The sequence below is a fragment of the Equus quagga genome, chromosome 9, assembly GCF_021613505.1.
Source record: "Equus quagga isolate Etosha38 chromosome 9, UCLA_HA_Equagga_1.0, whole genome shotgun sequence".
NCBI classification, from domain to species: domain Eukaryota; kingdom Metazoa; phylum Chordata; class Mammalia; order Perissodactyla; family Equidae; genus Equus; species Equus quagga.
This window is the reverse complement of record NC_060275.1, coordinates 115,755,081-115,775,548: the sequence shown is the minus strand read 5'-3', so window position 1 is coordinate 115,775,548 and position 20,468 is coordinate 115,755,081. Positions and strand designations below refer to the sequence as shown.

Here is a 20,468-nt window from a genome sequence, read left to right as displayed (position 1 = left end):
GTCGTCGTCGTCGTCGTCCTCGTCCAACGCCGAGTCGGGCACCGAGAGCCCCGGCTGCTCGTCGTCGTCCTCGAGCAGCGCCTCGCTCGGCCGGGCGGGCGGCGGCCGCGGGGGAGCCTTCTTCCACTTCGCCGACGGCCCGCCGAGCGCCCCGGGCGCGGCCAACGGGCACCCCGGGCCGCGCGGGCCCGCGCCTGCCGGCTCGCCGCCGCCGCACCAGTTCCACCCGGGCCGCCGGAAACGCGAGAACAAGGCCAGCACGTACGGCCTCAACTACCTGCTGTCGGGCAGCCGCGCGGCCGCGCTGAGCGGAGGGGGCGGCCCCGGGCCCCAGGCGCCGCGGCCCGGCACGCCGTGGAAGAGCCGCGCCTACAGCCCGGGCATCCAGGGGTGAGTGCGCGCGGGGGCCGGGCGCGGGGTGGGGGGCGCGCGCCCCTCCCTGCCAGGTGCGCGGACCCCGCCGTGGGTGCCCCGGGCGCTCGGCCATCCTCTGGGTGTTCGTATTTCCCGGATGGATGTTGGAGGCCACGATCCGGCTCTGCCCTGGAGTGTCTTTTTATTTATTTTTATCTTTGGAAATTTCAAACTCCTGTTATAAACGAGTGATATGCGCGGATTCTGGAACAGGGCAAGAAAGGGCCGCTGAATCCGACTCGTGCAGACGTTTCCCTTCTCTGCCTCTTGAAACTAGAAAGGGAGATCGGATACTTTCCCTCCCCCAAGACAAGTTAGGGACCCTTTGTCAAAGTAGCCTGCAGAAAGGTGTGGCGTTTTTAAGTTAAGTTGGAGACTGTTTTAGTATTGCCAGGAACTTGGATAAAGGTAAATATTGGTTAAATGTTAACTGTTTTTTTTTTTTATTTTAAGAAAATCCTTTAGAAACGTGATTAGGTTTTTGGTAGTGATGCAATCTAACCAGCAGTGAATTTAGAAGTGGCTTTTTTTGGGAGGGGGCTGGTATGTTATGATTAAATTTTGTGCTGAAATTAACATGAAAAGCATCATATGCAAATTTTTTTTAAAACCAGTTAAACTTTTTTTTTACTGTTTTAAATAAAAATATTTGTAGCACATAGTTTTTGGAAGATGCCGTCTTTACGTATTTTCACATCAAATACAAGGGATCAGAAATTCTGTTTAAGTTTAGTGCAATTACAGACAGCAAGGACTGGTGAAAATGTGGGTGTGTGTATTTGGATTGGAGCAGGCCCAGGTGAGGCTTTTCAGGTACAAATGCTACCCTACCTGGCTCCTTTGCCTTACTGAGCTTTTCTGAGCACTAGAAACAAAGCATTTGTGCTTAGGTCTTCTGTCAGTATTTCAGGGCTTAAATCATAGACTTCCCCTTGCACAGTTGCATGCTGACTCAAACGAACCTGAGGATTTCCCAGGGTGTTAGAGTTGTTACAAACATTGGAGTCCTACAAATGCCACAATTGCTAAATGTTGAGATTACTTCTTAAAGTAACTCTTTTTAGAGGTCTGTTTATTCTCTTTTGAAGTATGTTAGAAAACACTTAAGTTGATACTGTTTTAAAGTGTGATACACGGTAATGGCTGCATGTTCTGCAATTTGTTGCACCTGGTTTCCAGTAGAACTGTTACTTTTGTAAATTCCCTGAAGCCTGAGCATGCACTTCAGACCCAAGCAGGGGCCCAGTCCAGTCTCCTCTTCCCTCTCTCCCTCCAGTTCTTACTTGTAGAACTTTCTGAGAAGAAGCGGTGGAGAGCAGTTTCTTGATGTATGACGTTATACGTAAGAGTTTTTGGGGGACATCTGCAGGTTTTCAGCCTGCCACGTAACTGGAATTGGCTCTGCGTCTTAGCACTAGGAAAATAGACAAGTGGTCTTCACTTCTAGAGCATTTTTGTGCCCAGACAGTCCAGAGCCCTGCCTCCTCCTTTCATGAGTGTTTGGCAGTGGCAGCGTCCTGCACTTGTGCACAGCACTCGATCACTCAGCCTCTCGGAGCTCACCCATAGGTTTCTAGCAGGCTTCAGTGTTACTTTTCTTAATAAAGGAGTCCATTGCTTGCCAGGTACTTTGCTATGGTCTGGGGAGGGGTTGGTGTGGGAGTCACACAGTCTCATGATCTTGACTCCATAACCTGGTCCTCCCTTGTGAGTGCTGCCTGCCCAGCACGCATGAGCACCATTGGTCCAGGTGTGCAGATCTCACTCCTCTCCCCCTCTCTTGTCTCCTGCATTTCATCACATTGTGTCCAGTCTCTCTGTACTTCATCCTTGTCACCCTCATGCGGACTGTGGTCACCTCTAGTGGAGGTGCCTCATAGCCTGAGGTGGTCGTCTTTCATGCACTCTCGCCCCCTTCTGGGCCTTTCCTAGCATTGCCAGTGGGGTGATCTTGTCACCAGCAGGTCTGGTCCAGTCTCACCCTGTTGGAACCCTGTGATGGCACCTCCCTTATCCTCCTTACGTTGAAGACTGAATCCTGAAACTCAGCACATCTCCAGAGTGCTGCTGCTCTGGGCCCTGCCTGGGGGCTGCTCTCCCTCTCTGTTAGGGTCCTACCGCACCCCACTGCCGGCCTGTTAGAACCCAGCTCAGAGGTCTTATGGGGCTAAGAGTGGCTCTGAGGCAGCCAGGAGGTCTGTGATTTAACCCCCCTAATGAGGGATCCTGGCAGGGATGCTCATGTTAATGCTCCTGTTTTCTCTTTTGCTGGCCACCCTTCCTTTCCTCTCTCTGGGAGGTGTGTACTGCCCTCAGAATACCTGCTTTCGGCCATCTCGGTCTAGAGGAGGCACCTGCTAGGATTGCCTGCTGGTGCCTGGAAGGGTAGGGTGCCCTCTGCTTGGTTCACCACTCCCCATTCCTCCAGCAGACTGCTGTTTCAGGGGGACAGGGAGGAGGAAGTAGTAAATCGAGTAGCGGTTGAGCCATGCCTATGATTAGAGGAGGACGGTGTCCTTAAGGATCGTTTCCATGGACCTGCTAGGATTATTGGACCTAACCTTTTGGAATCAAGAAATAGGTCTGTCTTACCCAGAGTGATGGGGAAGGCCACCAAAGTGTCTTTTGCTTGTGCCTTAGAAAGGGAAAGAACTGAGAAAAAAGAGCCTGGCCTGGCCAATAGAAAAGGACCTTATTGATGAGAAGCTGTACGGACTTACTGTATAGTCCGAGGACAGGCGTTTCTGGAAGGACTGTCTGCAGTCCTCAAGGAAGGATAAACAGTTGCCTGGTGTGGCGGGAGTTTGAGTAGCATCAATGGAACCCAGCTGGGCCTTTGCCTGGTGGCCCATACAGCAGCCTGCACTATTTTTTTTTCTGAGGAGGAGGTTCCTGCCCTTGGAAACTTTGCCTGGTCGAGAGTGCCAGTCTGCTTTCCTCTTTGAGTAAGATGAAGAAAAAGCAGGTGAGAGAAGATAGTGATTAGTGCCAGAACCTTTGGAATGGAGAAGGTGAAATGCTTGCTTTGGAGCTGCCATTGACCCTAGTTCTTCCATTTTTTTCGTTGAAGTCTCAAACTTTTGTTTTGGGAACAGTGTGAGATGTGCTCTCTACCTGGGCTCCTGACCTGCAGCTGCAGGCAGGTGTGTGGACAGGCTCGCAGCCCTGCATCTCCTGGCCTCTGACTGCTGCCTCTCTTGCATTTCTTCCCTCCTGACCCAGCAGTGCTTTGTTACTTGGCCCTGGTCAGTCTCAGCAGCTTCGGAAGCCTCCTCAGGTTAAAGGTAAAGAAAAGTTCTGCAGAAGTGAGGGCGGAAGCGTGGACCTCAGATACCTTGCCCCACCCTTAGTGGCAACCTGTAGAGCCCCAGGAAGAGCGTAATGAAGGAGGCAGGCACCCAGGCCCCTGGCTGACACCTGCCGTCCCGGGCCCTGACCAGGCTGCAGTGCAGGGTTCGGCCTTTCCCAGGTTGTCCTCTGAAGCATGCTGCAGCGTGCAGCCGTCATATGCAGCGTCCTTTCTGCAGGTCCTTTGACAGTATTTAATATTTTGACATCTGTTCCCCCAAAGAAAATTCCGTTCTTTTTCTGAAGTTTGTGAGAAACCGTCGCAGACGTTATTCATGGGACGCGGTCAGCCACGAGCCTCAGGACTCTGGGTGTGGGTTCTTTCGAACTCCGTGTGTGTTCTCTTCGCTCTCTTCTGAGGGAGTCAGAGCCTGAAGGAGCATCCAGGATCCCTGCTCTCCCTCTGTGGCTCCAGCCTGACTTGGCACTCTCTAAAGTAGAGCAAATGTGAGCTCTCCCAGTGCATTCTTATGGGGACCAGGTGGGAGGGCACAAGAAAAAGCCCAGCAGGGCCTGCTGTCATCTCACTAGTTGTCTTTCTCTCATCCTTATCTCTTTCTGTAAACGTCACGGGACACATTGGAGAGGTTATTGTGAGATCTGCCTGAAAAGGTGGTGGTGGCACACTTGGGCCAAAGGTCTAAGGGAGGTAGGAATGATCACCCCATGCACGTGTTTGCTGCCGCACTGACCATTTATGAAATGAGCTCCCGCTCAGACACTCCTCCTTGCTCTATAATAGCATCGCTGTTCCTGCCCATTGTACCATGGCCAGTCTCTCCGCAGAGTGGAACTGAAAATCCAGCGTAAGAGGCTGGCTGTGATGGAGTTGGGGACAGTTACACCACGACTGACACACAAGGGTGGGCAAAGTTAGGACTGCCGATACTTGGTGAAGGGGCTGCCGACGAGGAGGGCAGGACTGACACTTTGGGAAAGGAGGACTGGAGTATTAAATAGGCTGGAGATGTGTGTGTGGGGGGTCTTTTGGAAAACTAGAAGCCTCAAATGTTTTTGCAAAAGACGACCTTCTTAATGCTCATGCTGTAGAAGTCATTGTGGGGTAAGGCAGACCCCTCTAGTTGCTGTGAGCTTTTCATAGAAAGGCAGTGCCATTTGCTTCTTAGAAGTAATGCATGTTGTGACTTAGTGCTTTTTCAGGTAATTTTCAAGTAAATGTTTTAAAGTAAAAAGTAAGTTTTTCATAGTTTTGAGATTTGTATTTGAAGGAAAAGTCTCAGACCTTTTTTTGATCACTACTTAATAGGAAATTTTGGTCCTCATTTTAAGTGGATTCATGTAGGTGGCCTATGGGAGGAAGGATAACAGTTATCTTTAGAAAATGAGGACTTTTTGTTCTTTGATTAGGTCATTACGGTTTAGGATCTGATTTTTTTTTTTCTGGGGAAGATTCACCCTGCGCTAACATCTGTTGCCAATCTTCCTCTTTTTTTTTCTCTCTCCAAAGCCCCAGTGGTAGTTGTATATTCTAGTTGTAAGTCCTTGTAGTTCTTCTATGTGAGCTGCTACCACAGCATGGCTACTGGCAGTTGGGTGGTGTGGTTGCACGCCTGGGAACCGAACCTGGGCCGCTGAAGCGGTGAAAGCACCGAACTTTAGCCACTAGGCCATCAGGGCTGGCTCTAGGATCTGTTTTTATAGTTATGGAGTAAAAGAAGGTTGTAATAAAAACCAAATAAACAAAAAACCAGTGATGTTCAAGTTCAGAAACTTGATTTTGATAATTCAGCCAGAATGCTGGTTAATGGGAGTGGGGTGACAGAATCATACTAACTAGATTCATAGGAGACTGTGTAAGCCACAGTGTCACCTGGAAATTTCCAGTGGCTGTGGAGAGGCCCGTCTGGAAGGCTCTGGTCAGCTTGTTAGGGGTTTCTCCTCTCAGAAGGCTGCTGAATGTGGCATCTGAGTAAGGGCAAGTAGGTGATCTTGGGAATCGGGGCAGATGCCTGAGACCCCTGCCCCAGTGCAAATACGCATCCCAAGTGGTCAGGGGTGCATTTCCCCAACAGTTTGGGATTTATACTACAATTAAACGTCTTACTCTCAGATTTCTGGGCTGCACTGGTTTTCTGTTGCTGTGTAACAGATGACCACAAGCTCAGCAGTTTAAAACAACACTCATTTATTGTCTCCGAGTTTCTGTGGGCCCGAGGCTGGGCATGCTGGGCAGGGTTCTCTGCTCAGGCTCTCACCAGGCTGGAGTCAAGGTGTTGCCGCTACATTCTTGTCTTGAGCTCAGGGTCCTCTTGCAACCTCATTCCTGTTATTGGCAGAGTTCAGTTCCTTAAGGTTGTAGGACTGAGGTCCCTGATTCCTTGTTGGCCACCAGCTGGGGCCTCTCTCAGCTCCTTAAAGTTACTGGCAGTGCTTGGCTCCTCCATCTTCAAACCGGCAATGATGCTTTGAATCTCTCTGTCCATGTCTGCCAGCTGGAGGAAGCCCTCGGCTTTAAGGGCTCATGTAATTGGGTCAGGACCACCCAGGTCACTGTCTATCTTAAGGACATGTAATCATACAGTATGTTCATGGGAGTGGTGATGATTTCATCATGGCTACAGGGTCAGGGATTAGGGTGTGGAATCTTCTGGGGGCTGCCTGCCACACCTGCAGGCATTCTCCTGTAGGTAGACTTCCTTGTCATGGGGAAACAGGTGATGAAGAGGTTGTCGTTTTCTTTTCCAACGCTTCTCTCCCTTGACTGGACACCAGCCCATCATGATGACTCTCGCAGATTGCTGCTCCTGTCCTCTGGCTTGGTTGTCACCACTGGACTCAGTGGCGACCAGAGTGACTATGGCTGTGAGTGCCTTTCTGCCCCTCTCCCATCTAGACTGTTCTTAAAATAAGTCATCTAAGAAAAGTTTACATGACAGCCATGTGAGTGAATACGTGGAAATTATAGTGATTGAAAAATCCTGTTTTTGAGGTACCATGCATTGGCCGGCTTAGGAAAGGTGTCCTTCCTATGCTGGGTGGGGGTGGGGGGTGGCTGGTGACCCTCCCAGGTTCCCTCTGGAATCCAGTTCTAAGTAGATAGCAGTCCGTCTTTGCTTTACAGGACCCCACACCACTTGTTCTGCAGCCCAGGATAATGCAGGTGGGGGCTTGCCTAGGACCCCCTCTTCAGAGCACTGTGCCTCCTGCAGGAGGAGCAAGAAGACTGCCACACGTTCTTGCTTCTGTCCCTTCCTGAGGAGGTACTGCTGCTCTTAGAAAACTGGCCACTGCTCTCCTGCATCCCCTTAGGGAAGGAGGAGCTGCATCTTAGCCTGCATTCCCAGCGCCAAGCCCATGCTAGCCGCTGCCAAATAAATGTCAGATGGATGGATGGATGGATGAAAGAAAGAAAGAAAGAAAAAGAAAGAAAGAGGATCTGCCAGCTTAGATGAGCACGTGAGGGGTGGCAGGTCTACGTTGTTTAAGTAAACCAAATGCTATAGATAACTTTTGTTGTTTGTCTTAGGATTTTTAAAGATTTGATTGCTAACTCTGAAGTTATTTAAGTGCAGAATAAAGTAAAATCTATTGCAATTTATCTGCATGCTTTCCTGAAGAGTGTGGTTAAACCAGTTTTATACCTTGCAATAATAAATGGAGAAGCAGAAAACACTCAAAAAACTTCTATACTGTGTTTGAAAGGCATCCCCATTTAGTTGTAAGTGGTCTGTCTTTCTTCTTATGAAATTAAAACCTAACCATGAAAAGTTAGAAAACTCGGAAAAGTCTGAAGATAAATCTCCTGTCATTTGGCCACCTGGTGAGTGTCCTGTGACTGGTTCTCGCATGTGCTGGGCTCGGAGGTGTGTGCTCCATGTGCTGGTAAGGAAGAGGCGTTGGAGGCTGGATCCCCCTCTGGGCCCCATGGTCCCTTCGCTGAGCTCATCCGCCTCCACGCAGACAGGGTGCACCGGAGGGAGCGGTTCGGATTTCCCGTGGTGAAGAATGTCTGATTATCAGCAACATGCTTTATTGTGGCTTTGTGCTCTTTTCAGTTCCCAAATCAGCTGCTCTGCACAGCCATTCAGACCTTCCTGTGGGTTCAGGTGGGGGTGAATTTTCTCAGTGATCACATTTGGATGTAGTGGTTTATATCTTTCTGTGTTTGAGGGATATTGCAGGCGATCCTGACATTCATGAACTCCTGGGCTCTGAATGAAGGCCCGGATGCAGGAGTTTAAGGGCATGAGAAGTCAGCTTGCTCCTGTGTTTGGCTTTGGCCCTCCGGCTGGCATCCATTCGGCATGGGAGGCCTGCGCAGGGCCTTGAGCTTGCTCAGTTAGTCTGCACTGTGCACTCACGTAGCCTGGTTCACAGGTCTGGTTTTGGCTAGTTTCATCCTGGGTTCTGACTTCTGAGCCTCAGTTTCGCCACCTGTGGCGCAGGGCCTATGATATCTGCCTCCCAGGGCATATTAAATAAAGGAGAGAGGACATTGTGTGAATTGTCATTCAGGAATTAGAAAGCCCACTCCTTTTCTTTTCTCCTCTCCTCTCTGAGGAAATGGAAACCAAAAATTAGGTGGTTCTTGTGGCCAACTGGACAGAAAAAGCATTTTGCTTGGCTTTTGAAAATACAGACAATTTTGCCTCTCAGGCCAAAACTTTTCTCTTGGAGAAACTGTTAGAGACTGCAGCCCTGAGTCTGTTGGGAAGGCTGTGGGCCGCTGGAGGCCAGTCTGATGCTGCGGAAATACCCTCTCCCTTTGAACAAGACAGACTTTTCTATCTTTAAACATTTAAATGATGCCTAAGTGTGTGTTCTATAGTTTTTAAATAAGAATCTACTCTTCCCAGAGCTTTACTGGTACTCCTGATATATTTTATCAGGTGGCTGTTGCCATAAATAACTTGTTTAAAGTCATTTAGGATTTTGTTGTCATTCTGTTCGCATAGTAGAAGGGGTGGATGTTGTGTTATTTCTCGGAGCTCTTTGCAGCTTCTCACGTGTGTTCTGTGCATAGTGGAGAAAACGAGTGCGGGAGGGCGCCTTGCACCGAGCCAGAGCAGCACCGTCCGCTAGCGCGCCTGTGAGGAGGGCAGAGCGCTGGTGTCGTGAGTCCAGTGCAGTAGAAATGTGACTAAGGCGACTGAGGAACTGAACTTTAATTAAAATGTAAATAGCCTTATGTCTGGACAGCACAAAACGGGAGTAACTTTAGACTCTTCATTCAGAACACAGTGTATGACTCAAGAATTGTTGTCTAAATAAATCCAAATTCAAACAACAGCCAAAGCTGTGTTACTCAGCAAGGTACCACTGGAAAGCTCTAGAAATTGTGTTTCTGAGTTTCTAGTGTAAATCCTTTTCAGAGGGCTGCTGTTTGAATAACACATCAAGCATGAAGTAGGTTCACAGTGGAGTGGAAGGGGGAATGGCTCCCGGCTCAGTGTCCAGTGCAGCGTGGAGATGGAGGGGCTCAATGCTGCACACCGGGTCAGTGACGCGCCCGACAGTCTCTTCCCGGCTCGGTGTCCGGTGCAGCGTGGAGATGGAGGGGCTCAACGCCGCACACCGGGCCAGTGACGTGCCCGACAGTCTCTTCCCGGCTCGGTGTCCGGTGCAGCGTGGAGATGGAGGGCTCAACGCTGCACACCAGGCCAGTGACGTGCCCGACAGGCTCTTCCCGGCTCGGTGTCCGGTGCAGCGTGGAGAGGGAGGGCTCGACGCTGCACACCGGGTCAGTGACGCGCCCGACAGCCTCTTCCCGGCTGGGCAGTGTCCTCACTTGAGCGGCAGTAGCAGCCACAGTGGCTCACAGTGCCTGGGGCTCTGTGGGACTCGGCTCTCTGCATGCGTTTCCTCCCTGAGTCTCACAGCAGGCCCGTGAAGTGGGGAGCATCACTCAGGAAACCGAAGCCTAGACCTGCCAGCGTGGTCTGGCAGAACATGCTGCCCTTGGAAATGTCAGTCCAGTGCTGCCGTTGGGAGCTGCCAGCAGTGTGAAGTGAGGAGACAGTCCCAAGGCGTGGCGATGGGATGGGGGGGAGTCAGCACCTCACTCTGCAGACCTGATTTAAATGTGTCCCTAGAGGGCCAGTTGCTTTTCTGCTTTCCTACAGAGAGAGCGGATTGGGCGAGAGGAGGAACCTAGGTCCTCCTGTAGGACTTTGACAGTCAAATGACAAAGATGCTGGAGAGGGGGGAGCAATGAGGGACGGGGACAGGCAGCCAGTCCTGCTACTGGAGTACACTGAAGTCCCTGCTTTCCTGAGACATTCTAGAAGTGGCCTGGAGGGGAGTTGTGGGGGAGGGAGCGGGAGTCCTGCCATCTGGATTGTTCTTAGAAGTTGCAGTCTATGAAAAATGGAGCATTTGATGAGGTGCTGTTTGTCTGAAGACAATTGAAAGACCAAAAGCAGGCCGAGCGAGCGTTTGCTGACCGCCTCTTTGGTGTCAGGCACTGCCTTCAGTGCAGAACCTGTGTTCTCCCAGTTCTTCTCAACAGTAAACTCATTTGAAAGAGAGACAAATGAAGCCTTGGTAGATGTAAGCATCTTGCCCAAGGTGCAGCTAGAAAATAAAGAGCTGGGGCCCGGACGCAGGCCTGCTTGACGAGAAGGCCCATGTTCTTGCCTCCCCCGTCTCCCCAAGAAGGGAATTGGTGCACTTGAGTTAAGAGCGGGAAGCAAGAACTTGGTGAATTCGCAGAGATGGCAGCCGTAGTGCGACATAATGAAGAGTATTTTGGTTATAGGTGTCTTGGCTAAATTTAAGCAAACAGATTTTTAAAAATTGAAGACAACTCAAAATGGTGACCAACATATAAAAGAGGATACCTTGTGTGGCTTTTTAAATGCAAAGAAATTCTAAAGTATTGTCTAAATTATCATGGGGAAAAAAAAGATGGTGAATTTATCTGAAGTTTGTGCCTCTATCAAAGACTGACTCACAAGAGACTAACGTACAAACCTACGTACAAGCATGACGGATAGAAATAAAAATATAGAACTGAGACCAAGTTCCAAAGAATTGCCACAGGTTAAGTCTTGGAATGAACTGAAGCTTAGGAGTAAAAAGGGCCTTTTTAGGATGGGTTTTAGAGTAAGACTATAGGAAGTGAAAGGCCTGTGGTTGGGGCAATGGCTCACTGTCCTCGGAGCCTGTCTTTGCAGGTGGGTGCTTCAGCTTTTCCTTTGTTCCTGTCAAGCAAGTGGTCTTCAGCACTCATCACAGTAATAGTCGTTGCTGGCCCTGCCGAGTGCTCGCCCCTTCGTGCAGCACCCGTGGCCCTCCCAGGAGAAGCAGTGGCCTTTGTCCTCCCACAGTGCAGAAGAGGGAGTGAGGCTCGGTGAGGTGGCCGTAGGTGCAGGGCCGGCATGGGAGCCCAGGCAGATGCGTGCCACAGACTTTCTCTAACCACTGGACACGGGGAGCAAAGCGGGAATTGTCCAAGAGGCATAGTGATAGGAAGAGAACACTGAGGTACGGTGAGTTCCGGGCTCCGGGTGGAGAGATGACAGCTCAGGAGGGGGTGCAGATGTCACTATGACACTCTGCCCAGTCTCTGAACAATTCAGGTACCCCAAACGTGGGTGCTTTGCCCTGACCTCCCAGAAGGATCTCACAAACCAAGCAGAGGCCCTGGTGCTGTTGCCCCACAGTTGGCGAGTGGCTCCTGTAGGTGGCCAGTGTGAGCACCACTGCGTGATGCCATGCCTCTTACCATTGGGTGTGCTAATCCCTTTAAAGTTAGAGATAATTTCTCTAAAGTGGGCTTTAGGCTGATTTTTAAATAATGATAATTGTTTTCATAAAACAGATTCGTATTAAAAAAAGTAGAAGGCTTCAGAGTCATCAGTCCCACCCCCCAGAAGGAACCAGAGTGGGATTTGGTGACCGCCATTGCAGGCCTCTCTCTAAGCCGGTGTGTGGATGCACACGTGGGTTGAGCAGCAGCAGGACTTCCATGACAATTCACGTTGTCTTTAAATACAATTTACTAAGTTATTAATTTCACTTGCCAGTGAAAGTAATGTTCAACCTCAGATGGAAATACTGGTTTCTGAGAGAGATCACTGAGTCTAAGAACATAAAAAAGATGATAAAAAACTTAAGTAGCAAAGTGCAAAAAAAAATCCATGAAAGTTTTAATGAAACCTTATTGATTTTCTTGCTGCTATGTAGGGTGGAGATTTGGCTCTTGCTATGGACTGGATGGTGTCCCCCCAGGTTCGTGTGTTGAAGCCCCAGCCCCCAGCGTAATGGTGTTTGGGGATGGGGCTTTCGGGTGGTGATTAGAGGAGGTCGTGAGGGTGGGGCCTCATCCTGGGATTAGTGCCCTTGTAAGGAGAGGCCAGAGCTCACTTGCTCTCCGCTATGTGAGGACACGGAGAGCAGGCAGCCAGCTGCATCCAGGAGGAGGGCCCTCACCATAACCCAACTGTGCTGGCACCCGGATCTTCCAGCTTCCAGAACTGGGAGAAATGCGTGTCTGTTACTTAAGCTGCGCTGTCTATGGTATCCTGTTACAGCAGCCCAAGAAGGCTAAGACTTTTCTCTATCTTCCCACCTCCTGATTTGCATTGTGTTATTTGTCACCATGACTTAAGCATTTGTATTTTGTTCTGTAGTTATAATCACTGCCATTTGTTGAGCCCTTACTGAGGGCCAGGCCATATCCTCAGTACTCCGTCTGGATTCATGAAGTCCTCCTGACAGTGCCATGTGGGGCAGTAGCATCAGCATCCTTGTGTTTCACATGAGGAAACTGAGGCACAGAGCCAGTGAGGGTCCTGCAAGTTCTCGTAGCTGGAAAGCAGCAGGACAGAACTGACCCCAGGTGGTCCAGATTCCTGACGATTCTGTGAATCCTGCCTCAACACAGGACCCCACTGTTTACTATTGATTAGTCTTGGTTCTGTGTTTACATGGACTTCATGCTTGGCACCAGGACTCTCACAGGGACTCCTTGGATTTCGATGTTCTCTGTGTAGCCCATGTTTCTGGTGGGCTTCACTGGGGGTGTGTGTTTCCTCGCGGAGCTTACAGGTGCAGTGCGGTCTTTGTTGCCTTTGTGTGCTGTTGTCAGCTTTGCAGGGTCAGCACCGCCTTCGCACCTCGGCAGTCAGTGCTCCTCTGCCTCTGACCCTGCACCCTGCTCCACTGCCACAAGGGTGCCTGTGGTCCTCGCACCGAGGCCTGCTGAGCCGCCTGGGGCCCAGGCAGCCATCGGACTTGTCCTTCGACTTACTCACCGCGTCTGCATGTGGAGCCGCTGTCAGTGTCGTCCTGTGTGTGTGGAGTAGTCAAGTTTTTAAATAAGAGCTAATTGGCGCCATATTCCCTGAAGCCTGCTGTGTGCCTGGATCACAGGTTTCTGCCTCGCAGCCTCTGCATGGGCCCCGTGTCTCTGGCCTTGAGTGTTGTGGACAAATCTGACGCAAGACCAATTCCCCCTTCAGTGAAGGGGCTTTATTTTGATTAACTGCCTGTCCGAAGCCTTTCTCTCGTCCAGGCCCCATCCTTTCTGCAGCGTCTGTCTCAGCATCGGCCCTGGCGTGAGTTCTTCTTGGACACAGCTGCCCTTCCACCCACAGACCGGACTCTGCCTTCTCTTTAGGGATGTGGTCCTCTGTCGACGCTTCCACACACTGCTGGTTTCATCTTGTTGATGGGCGTGTCTCTGTCCCTCCCCGTTGAGCTTCTCTACTTGGATGACTGGGTCATTTTCTTTTCCTCTCTGTCCGTCTTATTCAAAGAGGCTCTTCCTGCTTTGGTTCTCAGTCTGTCCCTTAGCACAGTAGCTCCCCTGGCCTCTCAAGTTGCTCTTTGTCATCTTTTAACCCTGCTTTTATTGACATGTTCTTACCAAGGTTTCCCATAGAACAAGGCACTGTAGTGGGTTTCTCCTGATCTGCAACTTGTGAGTTCTTCTGTACTGGGTTCCTCCTTTTCTTTCTTTTTTTTAGCTTTGGCTTCTTTACGGGGTTGCCTCCCCTGCCGGGGCCGACCTCATAGGCTGTCTTTGCGCTGATGTAGCCTGCGTATGTTCATTGAGCCCTCTCCACCTTACCTGAGAACTCTCAGCCCAGGCTGCAGGTTTGAAAGGCTGACCATCTGGGCCCTGACGGCCCCTGGGTGGACAGGAGAGGCTTAGGGGGAGTTGGTGGGCCACCTTTTTTGGGGCCTGGAGTCTGCTCCCGAAGCATTTCAGCTTTCTCAGGGCTCAGTTCTTCTGGCTGGTCCTTGCTGTCCTTTCAGAAGCCTGGTGCTCTTGTTTGCTGTGAAGTTGGCCCATTCGGGGATGGACGACTCTCACTCCTGGGAGCTCAGACTCGGGCTCCCCCGGTCTCTGTGCCATGTTGACCTCCTCTCTGGTCCTTGAGCCTTCCAAGTTCATCTCCGCCTTGGGGGCTTTAGCTTGCTCTTCCTTCTGCCAGAATACTGTCCCGTGATGTTTGCATGTCTGGCTTCATCTTGCCCTGCTTCTTGGCTCCAGTACCAGCTCTTCAGGAGGCCATACCTGTCCGCCCAACCTAAGTAGCCACGTAGACAGCCGTGGGCCACCACTGGGAATCTGCACAGCATGCTATACTTTCTTGGTTTATTTTGGTTATTTATTCACTCCTCTCTCCATGCCTCCTCATCCCCACCATAAACTCAGCGAGAGCAAGGGCCTTATTTTCTGTTGTCTTGCTCGTTACTCTGTGGCCATGTCAGAGCAGAGCCTGCCACGCAGTAGGCTTGCAGTAGATAGCTGTAGAATAGTGAGTCACATCTGCTTTCCCTACTTCGATATTGACTTAAACCCATGGATCCATTACGTTCTTTCCTATCAATTTTTGGTGATTTCCCAGTACTGTTGTGCTGTCTTTTTCCTTAAAATTTTTACCTGTCCTCTTAGTGGGGCCTTGGGAGGTTGGTCTGTGCTTGTCCTGCTCTCTTGAGCCAGGACCCCTGAACCCCTGTCCTGAGACTTTAGGAGGTGACATGTCTGGTTCATGCTAAGGAGGATTGGTACCAATGACTTGTCTCCTCCTTTAGACTAGATAGAAATTCCTGGCTGATTGACTGGAAAGGAAATTATGATAATTAACAGTTACATTAGTGTGTATTCTTCTGATATTGTAGATCAGACTTCCCTTTGGATACAACCAAGTTAAACAGCCTTGAGTACAGTAGACTTCTCAGGCATGTTAATGCCCTGGTGTGCAGGGTAGACCTGGCTCTTGTGTGGCCGCGGTGCACTGGCGCCTGGAAGGTGATGAGTCCCCACTGTGTGCACAACTGTGGGCCGCATGGGACTGGACACCGTTAGGCTTTACCAAGTGCTGTTCCAGTCTTGGCGACATGGAACATGATCGGCATGTCCTCTGTCAGGTGGTCTCACGGAGGCACACACACACCCACACACCCACCCACACCCACACCCCCACACACACACACACACACACACAGGCTTACCTGCCCTGACTGGCACACACACACAGAGGCTTACCTGCCCTGAGGGGCTTTGGGGCGATTTGTCCCATTGGGGCACTGGCTCCGTTGAGAGGCTGAGCATGTCTGACATCACTGCTGAGTGGTCAAGGCCAGCCAAGTAGCCAGTGGGGAAGGTGCAACTGAACTCGGTGGCCATGGAGTGTGGGGGCTCTAGAGGTCTGCAGGAAGCAGACGTGGGGAGGTTAGGCGGGGGGGCGGGCGGTGACTGATGGAAGCGGGGACACTCCAGGAGCTGAGGCAGCTGTTGAAGTGCTGCGATGCCTGAGCTCTTCACACCAGACGTGGGACCCAGGCAGGTGGTTGACCCCTCAGCCATGTGTGAAAATGGGGGATGATGGTGGTTGTCAGAATCATGCTCAGTGAAGTGTGTCATACGTGCCTGGACAGAGCAAGCAGGTGGTAAACGTCAGCTAATAAAAAGAATATTGATATGATAGTATCACTAATGAATTTTAAGTTTTTTCGTACTGAGTCTGAATGCAGCCTCAGAGTCCTACTCAACACAGCCCTCCAGCAGCCGTGCCTTTGGGGAGAGCTGGCCCAGTAGAGAAAGCTTGTTAGCTGTACCTGGTGTGGTGTGGCCGGAGAGAGTTGGGGTGCTTGTGAGAACACCTCTTCCTCACACAGGTCTCGTCTGGGTTTAGTCTTCTGCAGCTGCAGAGCTTTTTCTTGGATTGTGGGGTAGTTTTTTAAGGAGCCCTGTCTTTTGGGGGGATGTATGCTGCATTCTGGGGTAGCTTCCTAAACCAGTGACTTGAATTGGCACTAGAACCAGAACTTGAGCGATGAAGGAGCCATCTAGCCTTGCTGGACCTCGGAGCTGAGCAGAGTCACGGGAGGAGCTCCCAGCACCTCCAAGATGCCGGGCCTGGCTCGCCTGGGGGCTGTGACAGAGCCAGAAGGAAAAGCCCATGCTGATTTGCCTTAAGGTGAAGGTTGAAGAAGGCCAGAGTCTCAAAGAAGACTTAAGCACACTTGTCGTCTGCCCTTTGACCTTTGGAGGTGAAGTCAGTGTCAGTTAGTAAAGCTGAAATGATAGCACTTTTTTTTGGTTATGATTATAAAAGCAATAATGCACTTATTGAAGAAATTTGGAAAAGACAGAAAAGAAACTACCCATTTTCTTGTTAACACTTGAACATATCTTTGTTATTTTTAATGCTCCTTTTAAATATGTCACAAAGGTGTCATTTTGTATTTCTTTGTTAAATCTAATTCTAAATAGTGGTTCCTCCTGTCCCTGAAAGGCTCTTTCACACAATTTTTAAATACTGTATGGATGTACGGTATTTCCTAAATAATTAGTTATGTTTACAACTTTCACTCTTTGTAAAGGGCCCACACTGACTTTCCACACGTGTTTCTGTATGTCAGGTCACCTCCTGAATGTGACTTCCTAGCTGTGTGGCTGAACGCTCAAGGTCGAGAGCTACACGGCTCTGGGTTTGAGTCCTGGTTGTGTGATCTTGGGCCAGTTACCAACTTATATATATATATATATATATAATACTTAGTTTTATAATACTTTATATATATATATATATATATAATACTTAGTTTTCTCATCTGTGAAGTGGAGACAATAGTATTAGCTTCCAAGACCATTTGGGAGGCTGTAATGAAAATTCTGGTAATGTGGATGGTATTTTGTCGTATGCCAGAGAATTAATGTTTTCAGACTCTAACGTCAGGCTGCCTCAAGAGATTATCCCAGCTCACCTTCCCATTGATGGTAAGGATCTCTGGAAAGATGACAGAAAATACAGCTCTTTTCATTTCAAAAGTGATCCAGCTGCTTGAGCTCACAGGCAAGGCTCGAGGCCCTGGGTCTGGTTCCCTCTGAGCACCCTGGAGGTGGCCTTCAGTGGTCTGTAATTGTGCTGTGGCTGCCATGCAAGGCCGGGTGGCAAGTGGCCCGAGCCAGTGCAGGAGGGAGCCAGCACACGCGGCTCAGCGCGGTGCCTTTTTGGCCTCCTCTTGAGCCCAAGCAGCTCTCCCCGCCGTGAGCTCTTCCAGAGTGTCGGGGGTCCTGGACTGCGTTGTGGGTTTCTTAGGACACCGGCGTCAGGAGGCTGAGGCCCTTTGGTCATTTTTGCCCACGATGGGTGAGGATGTGCTGAGCAGGTGGGGTGCTTCCTGCTGGTTTGCTCCAGCTTGGACCTGGGTGGTTCTTGGGTTGTAATGCAAAGGGCACAATGATGGCTCTGAGGAGTTCTAACCCTCAGTCTCTGAAATGTGCAGTTGGCTTCTTCCTGTTCTCTGGGAAGCTTCTGGTGCCTCACCAGAGTTCTCTGTATAGAAACCGTATCAGCACGTCTTTTCTTCTCCAGCAGTTGGTTCAGAAGAAAGGCATTAGATTAAATCCTTTTGCCGTGGCTTAATTGTAAGCTGCTGATATCTGAGCTCCAGGTTTTCTGTTCTGTGGCGAAGAGAAGATTGTGTGGTTCTCTGGCCTCTGAGTGGCCCCAGGGCTTTTGGCGTTTACGGTGTTGCATTTGCTCTGCTAGGGTGGAAGGGTGTCATTCCCTCTGCTTGCCTTCAGATTAGGTTCTGAAAGGCCCTGGACATCTCCCTGGGCCGGGGTTCAATGTGACTGATCCCAGGTGGGGTCTTGGAGGGAAGGAGTGGAGAAAGCTCCACTTTTGCTGGGAGCTGAATTTGCATGCATCACAGTCACTGCATTGATGATTCTAAAACTGCAGAGCTCTTCTGTCCTGGCTATTTTGTGAATGCTGGTTGGTGTTAGCTTTTTTTTTCTTTTTTCTGAGGAAGATTAGCCCTGAGCTAACATCTGTACCAGTCTTCCTCTGTTTTATATGTGGGTCACCACCACAGCATGGCTGATGAGTGGTGTAGGTTTGCACCTGGGATCTGAACCTGCAAAACCAGGCCGCTGAGGCAAAGCATGGTGAAATTAACCACCAGGACACAGAGGTGGCCCTGGTCTTAGCCTTTTTTAACCCTGGGTTGGCCTTGGCCTGCCCCATAGCAGCACTGCCCTCCCACCCCAGTTCTTGCCTGCTCCTCCTCCTGTCTCTGGCTTAGCTCTCAGGCCCCTCCTGTGCAGCAGCTTTTCCCAAAGGCCTCACTCTTCCATTAACATTTTGAAACCACAAGCTGTGCAGCTTTGTCCACAGCCCCTCTGAAGAGAGACAGGTGCACAGTAGGCCTCTGACCCAGTGGCAAGAAGCTGAGGTGCAGGCTCTGAAGGCAGGCTGATGAGAGCCCCGGCTTAGCAGCTGCCACGTTAACATCAGGAACTCTCTGGAAACACGGGAGGTTTCTAATTTGCAGTTTCATTTAGTTTCCTTCCACTTTTGCACTTAGATTAAAAAAAAATAATAACCTTTGAAAGCCTGATTCAAGGTTTTCTAATTGGTGCAGATATTAATTGCCTTGTAATGTAATTAAAGATGACTTATATTTAGCTCATTAACTGTATCAGTAAACAGGAACTTAAAAGAGGATCATCCCCGCCAAAGCTGGAAGTGCTTCGCTCATGCCCTTGTGACGTCCACGCTTGCCACTCGCTTAGCAGCACGCTCTTGCCAGGTAGTGGAGAGAGGGATGCTAACTCAGGCCTGTCTGTCCAGTGGGGTGAAGCCTGAATCCATCGCCTCGCTGTGAGTGCATCAAAGCCTGCTTTAAAATCGGGGAACCTCCAGTAGTCACCTCCAAATACTTTCACTAAGGCATTGTTTTTGGCAAAAATGCTGACAGTGAACATTGTGGAGCTGAGGGGAGGGAGTTCCAGTTTCTGAGAAACCACTGGCTTTTCAAGGCTTTTGAAGGTTTTAAGAAAAGTTGGAGGGAGAGAATAAATTGACAGTTGAAGACAATTTCTAGTATTTTCTATTCCATTTTACATTGGGATGGAAAAGCCTGGTTTCCCCCAAGCGTATAGAATTGACCAGGTTCATGGAAGATGTTAACTTAAACACCGCAACACATGGTTAGCAGGAGGGTTGGGGACTGTGGGGACCAGTGTTGAGAGTGAGCTGGGAAAGCTGGGCATGTTAGCGCTTCAGAGCACGGCTCGTATTTAGTGGGTTCAAGTCCTACACTTCTTGTAACCACATGGGAGGAGGTTCCTTTATTCATCTGGCTTCTCTTTTCCCTCAAGAAAGCGGTGAATGAACTCTGGCCTCTGACCGGCACTTTCCTTAGAAGCAGCCAGGGGATTGAAAGTCCAGGGGACAGACAGACTGCGGAACGCCCCCTTGCAGATGAGCATCATTAACCACTTTTGCCCCTTTTCTTTCCACTCTGTTTTATTTTAAGTACATTTCGTTGTCCTAGCTTCAGGCCCCTTGTTTCTTTATGTCCTTTACCTGCTGCGGCACATCTGCCTGTCCCCCTTGGTCAAGTACAATGAAGTCACCTTTGAACAACTTAGAGATTGTGCTGGGAGTGGGCCTGGATGCCAAGTGTTCCTGGTGGGGAGGCTGAGCACCCAGGGAGGGGTGGGGCTGCCTTGCCTGGCACGCCTTCAGAGCCCACCGGCTCCTCGTGGCTTTGATTCAGGTTTGGATAAAGTTGGGAACCCTGAGACCCTGCCAGCTTAGCTTCTGAAATCAAAACTCATCCTCCAATAGGTCATCTGTTTTCATCGATAGCTTTATTAGCTATCTGATTAGATAGTTTGGTTCTCTAACTGAATATTTGGTCTTTCATTCTTTAAAATAGCTCATTGAGTTGGATTTCATAAATATTTACAGCAACCATAAAACAGATACTAAGCTAGATGCCAAAACGTTGCTGATCTTGATATTTGGTATTGAAAGCAGAAATTAATTTGAGAAATGTACTAAAAATCGAGAAGTCGGTCGTTACCTTCTGAAGGGGTTTGGACCCTTTAGAGTGATTGTAGATGAGAAATGCCTTTTGTCAAAGAATTTTGTTTTCTAATATTTAGTGTAAAAGTAAACTAGAAAATGTTTCAGAAGTCTGTTTTGTAGTAGTTTCATGATTAAAACTAAAATTCTCTGAAAATTCTGGTCTCACCATTTCCATCTTTCTTTAACTAGAAAATGAATCGTTCTAGGCTTGCTCCCTTGTGATGCGTCAATCTGAGATCCTTCCAAGTTGAATCTCAGAGTTGCACCTGATCTGTGTGGGCCAGTAGCCACTGCTGGAGTGTCTCAGTGTCCCCTTCTCAGAGACAGGCCATCACAGGCGGGCTGCGTCCATACGTCCCACTGCTTGCAGTGCTCCTTCTGTTCACGTGACAACAAACCTTC

General features: G+C 49.7%; 1 protein-coding gene across 1 annotated transcript in view; it reads left to right on the top strand.

Annotated features, from left to right (window-relative positions):
- Position 1: 1 nt before the first annotated feature.
- Positions 2-20,468, top strand: part of TENT4A (terminal nucleotidyltransferase 4A) — a gene marked incomplete at its 5' end in the record, with an annotated part of 48,096 nt that continues 27,629 nt past the window's right edge. Inside the window, one exon of the mRNA XM_046671217.1 lies at positions 2-390. Coding sequence (XP_046527173.1) covers positions 2-390 — 389 coding nt within the window. The remainder of the gene's footprint in view (positions 391-20,468) is intronic.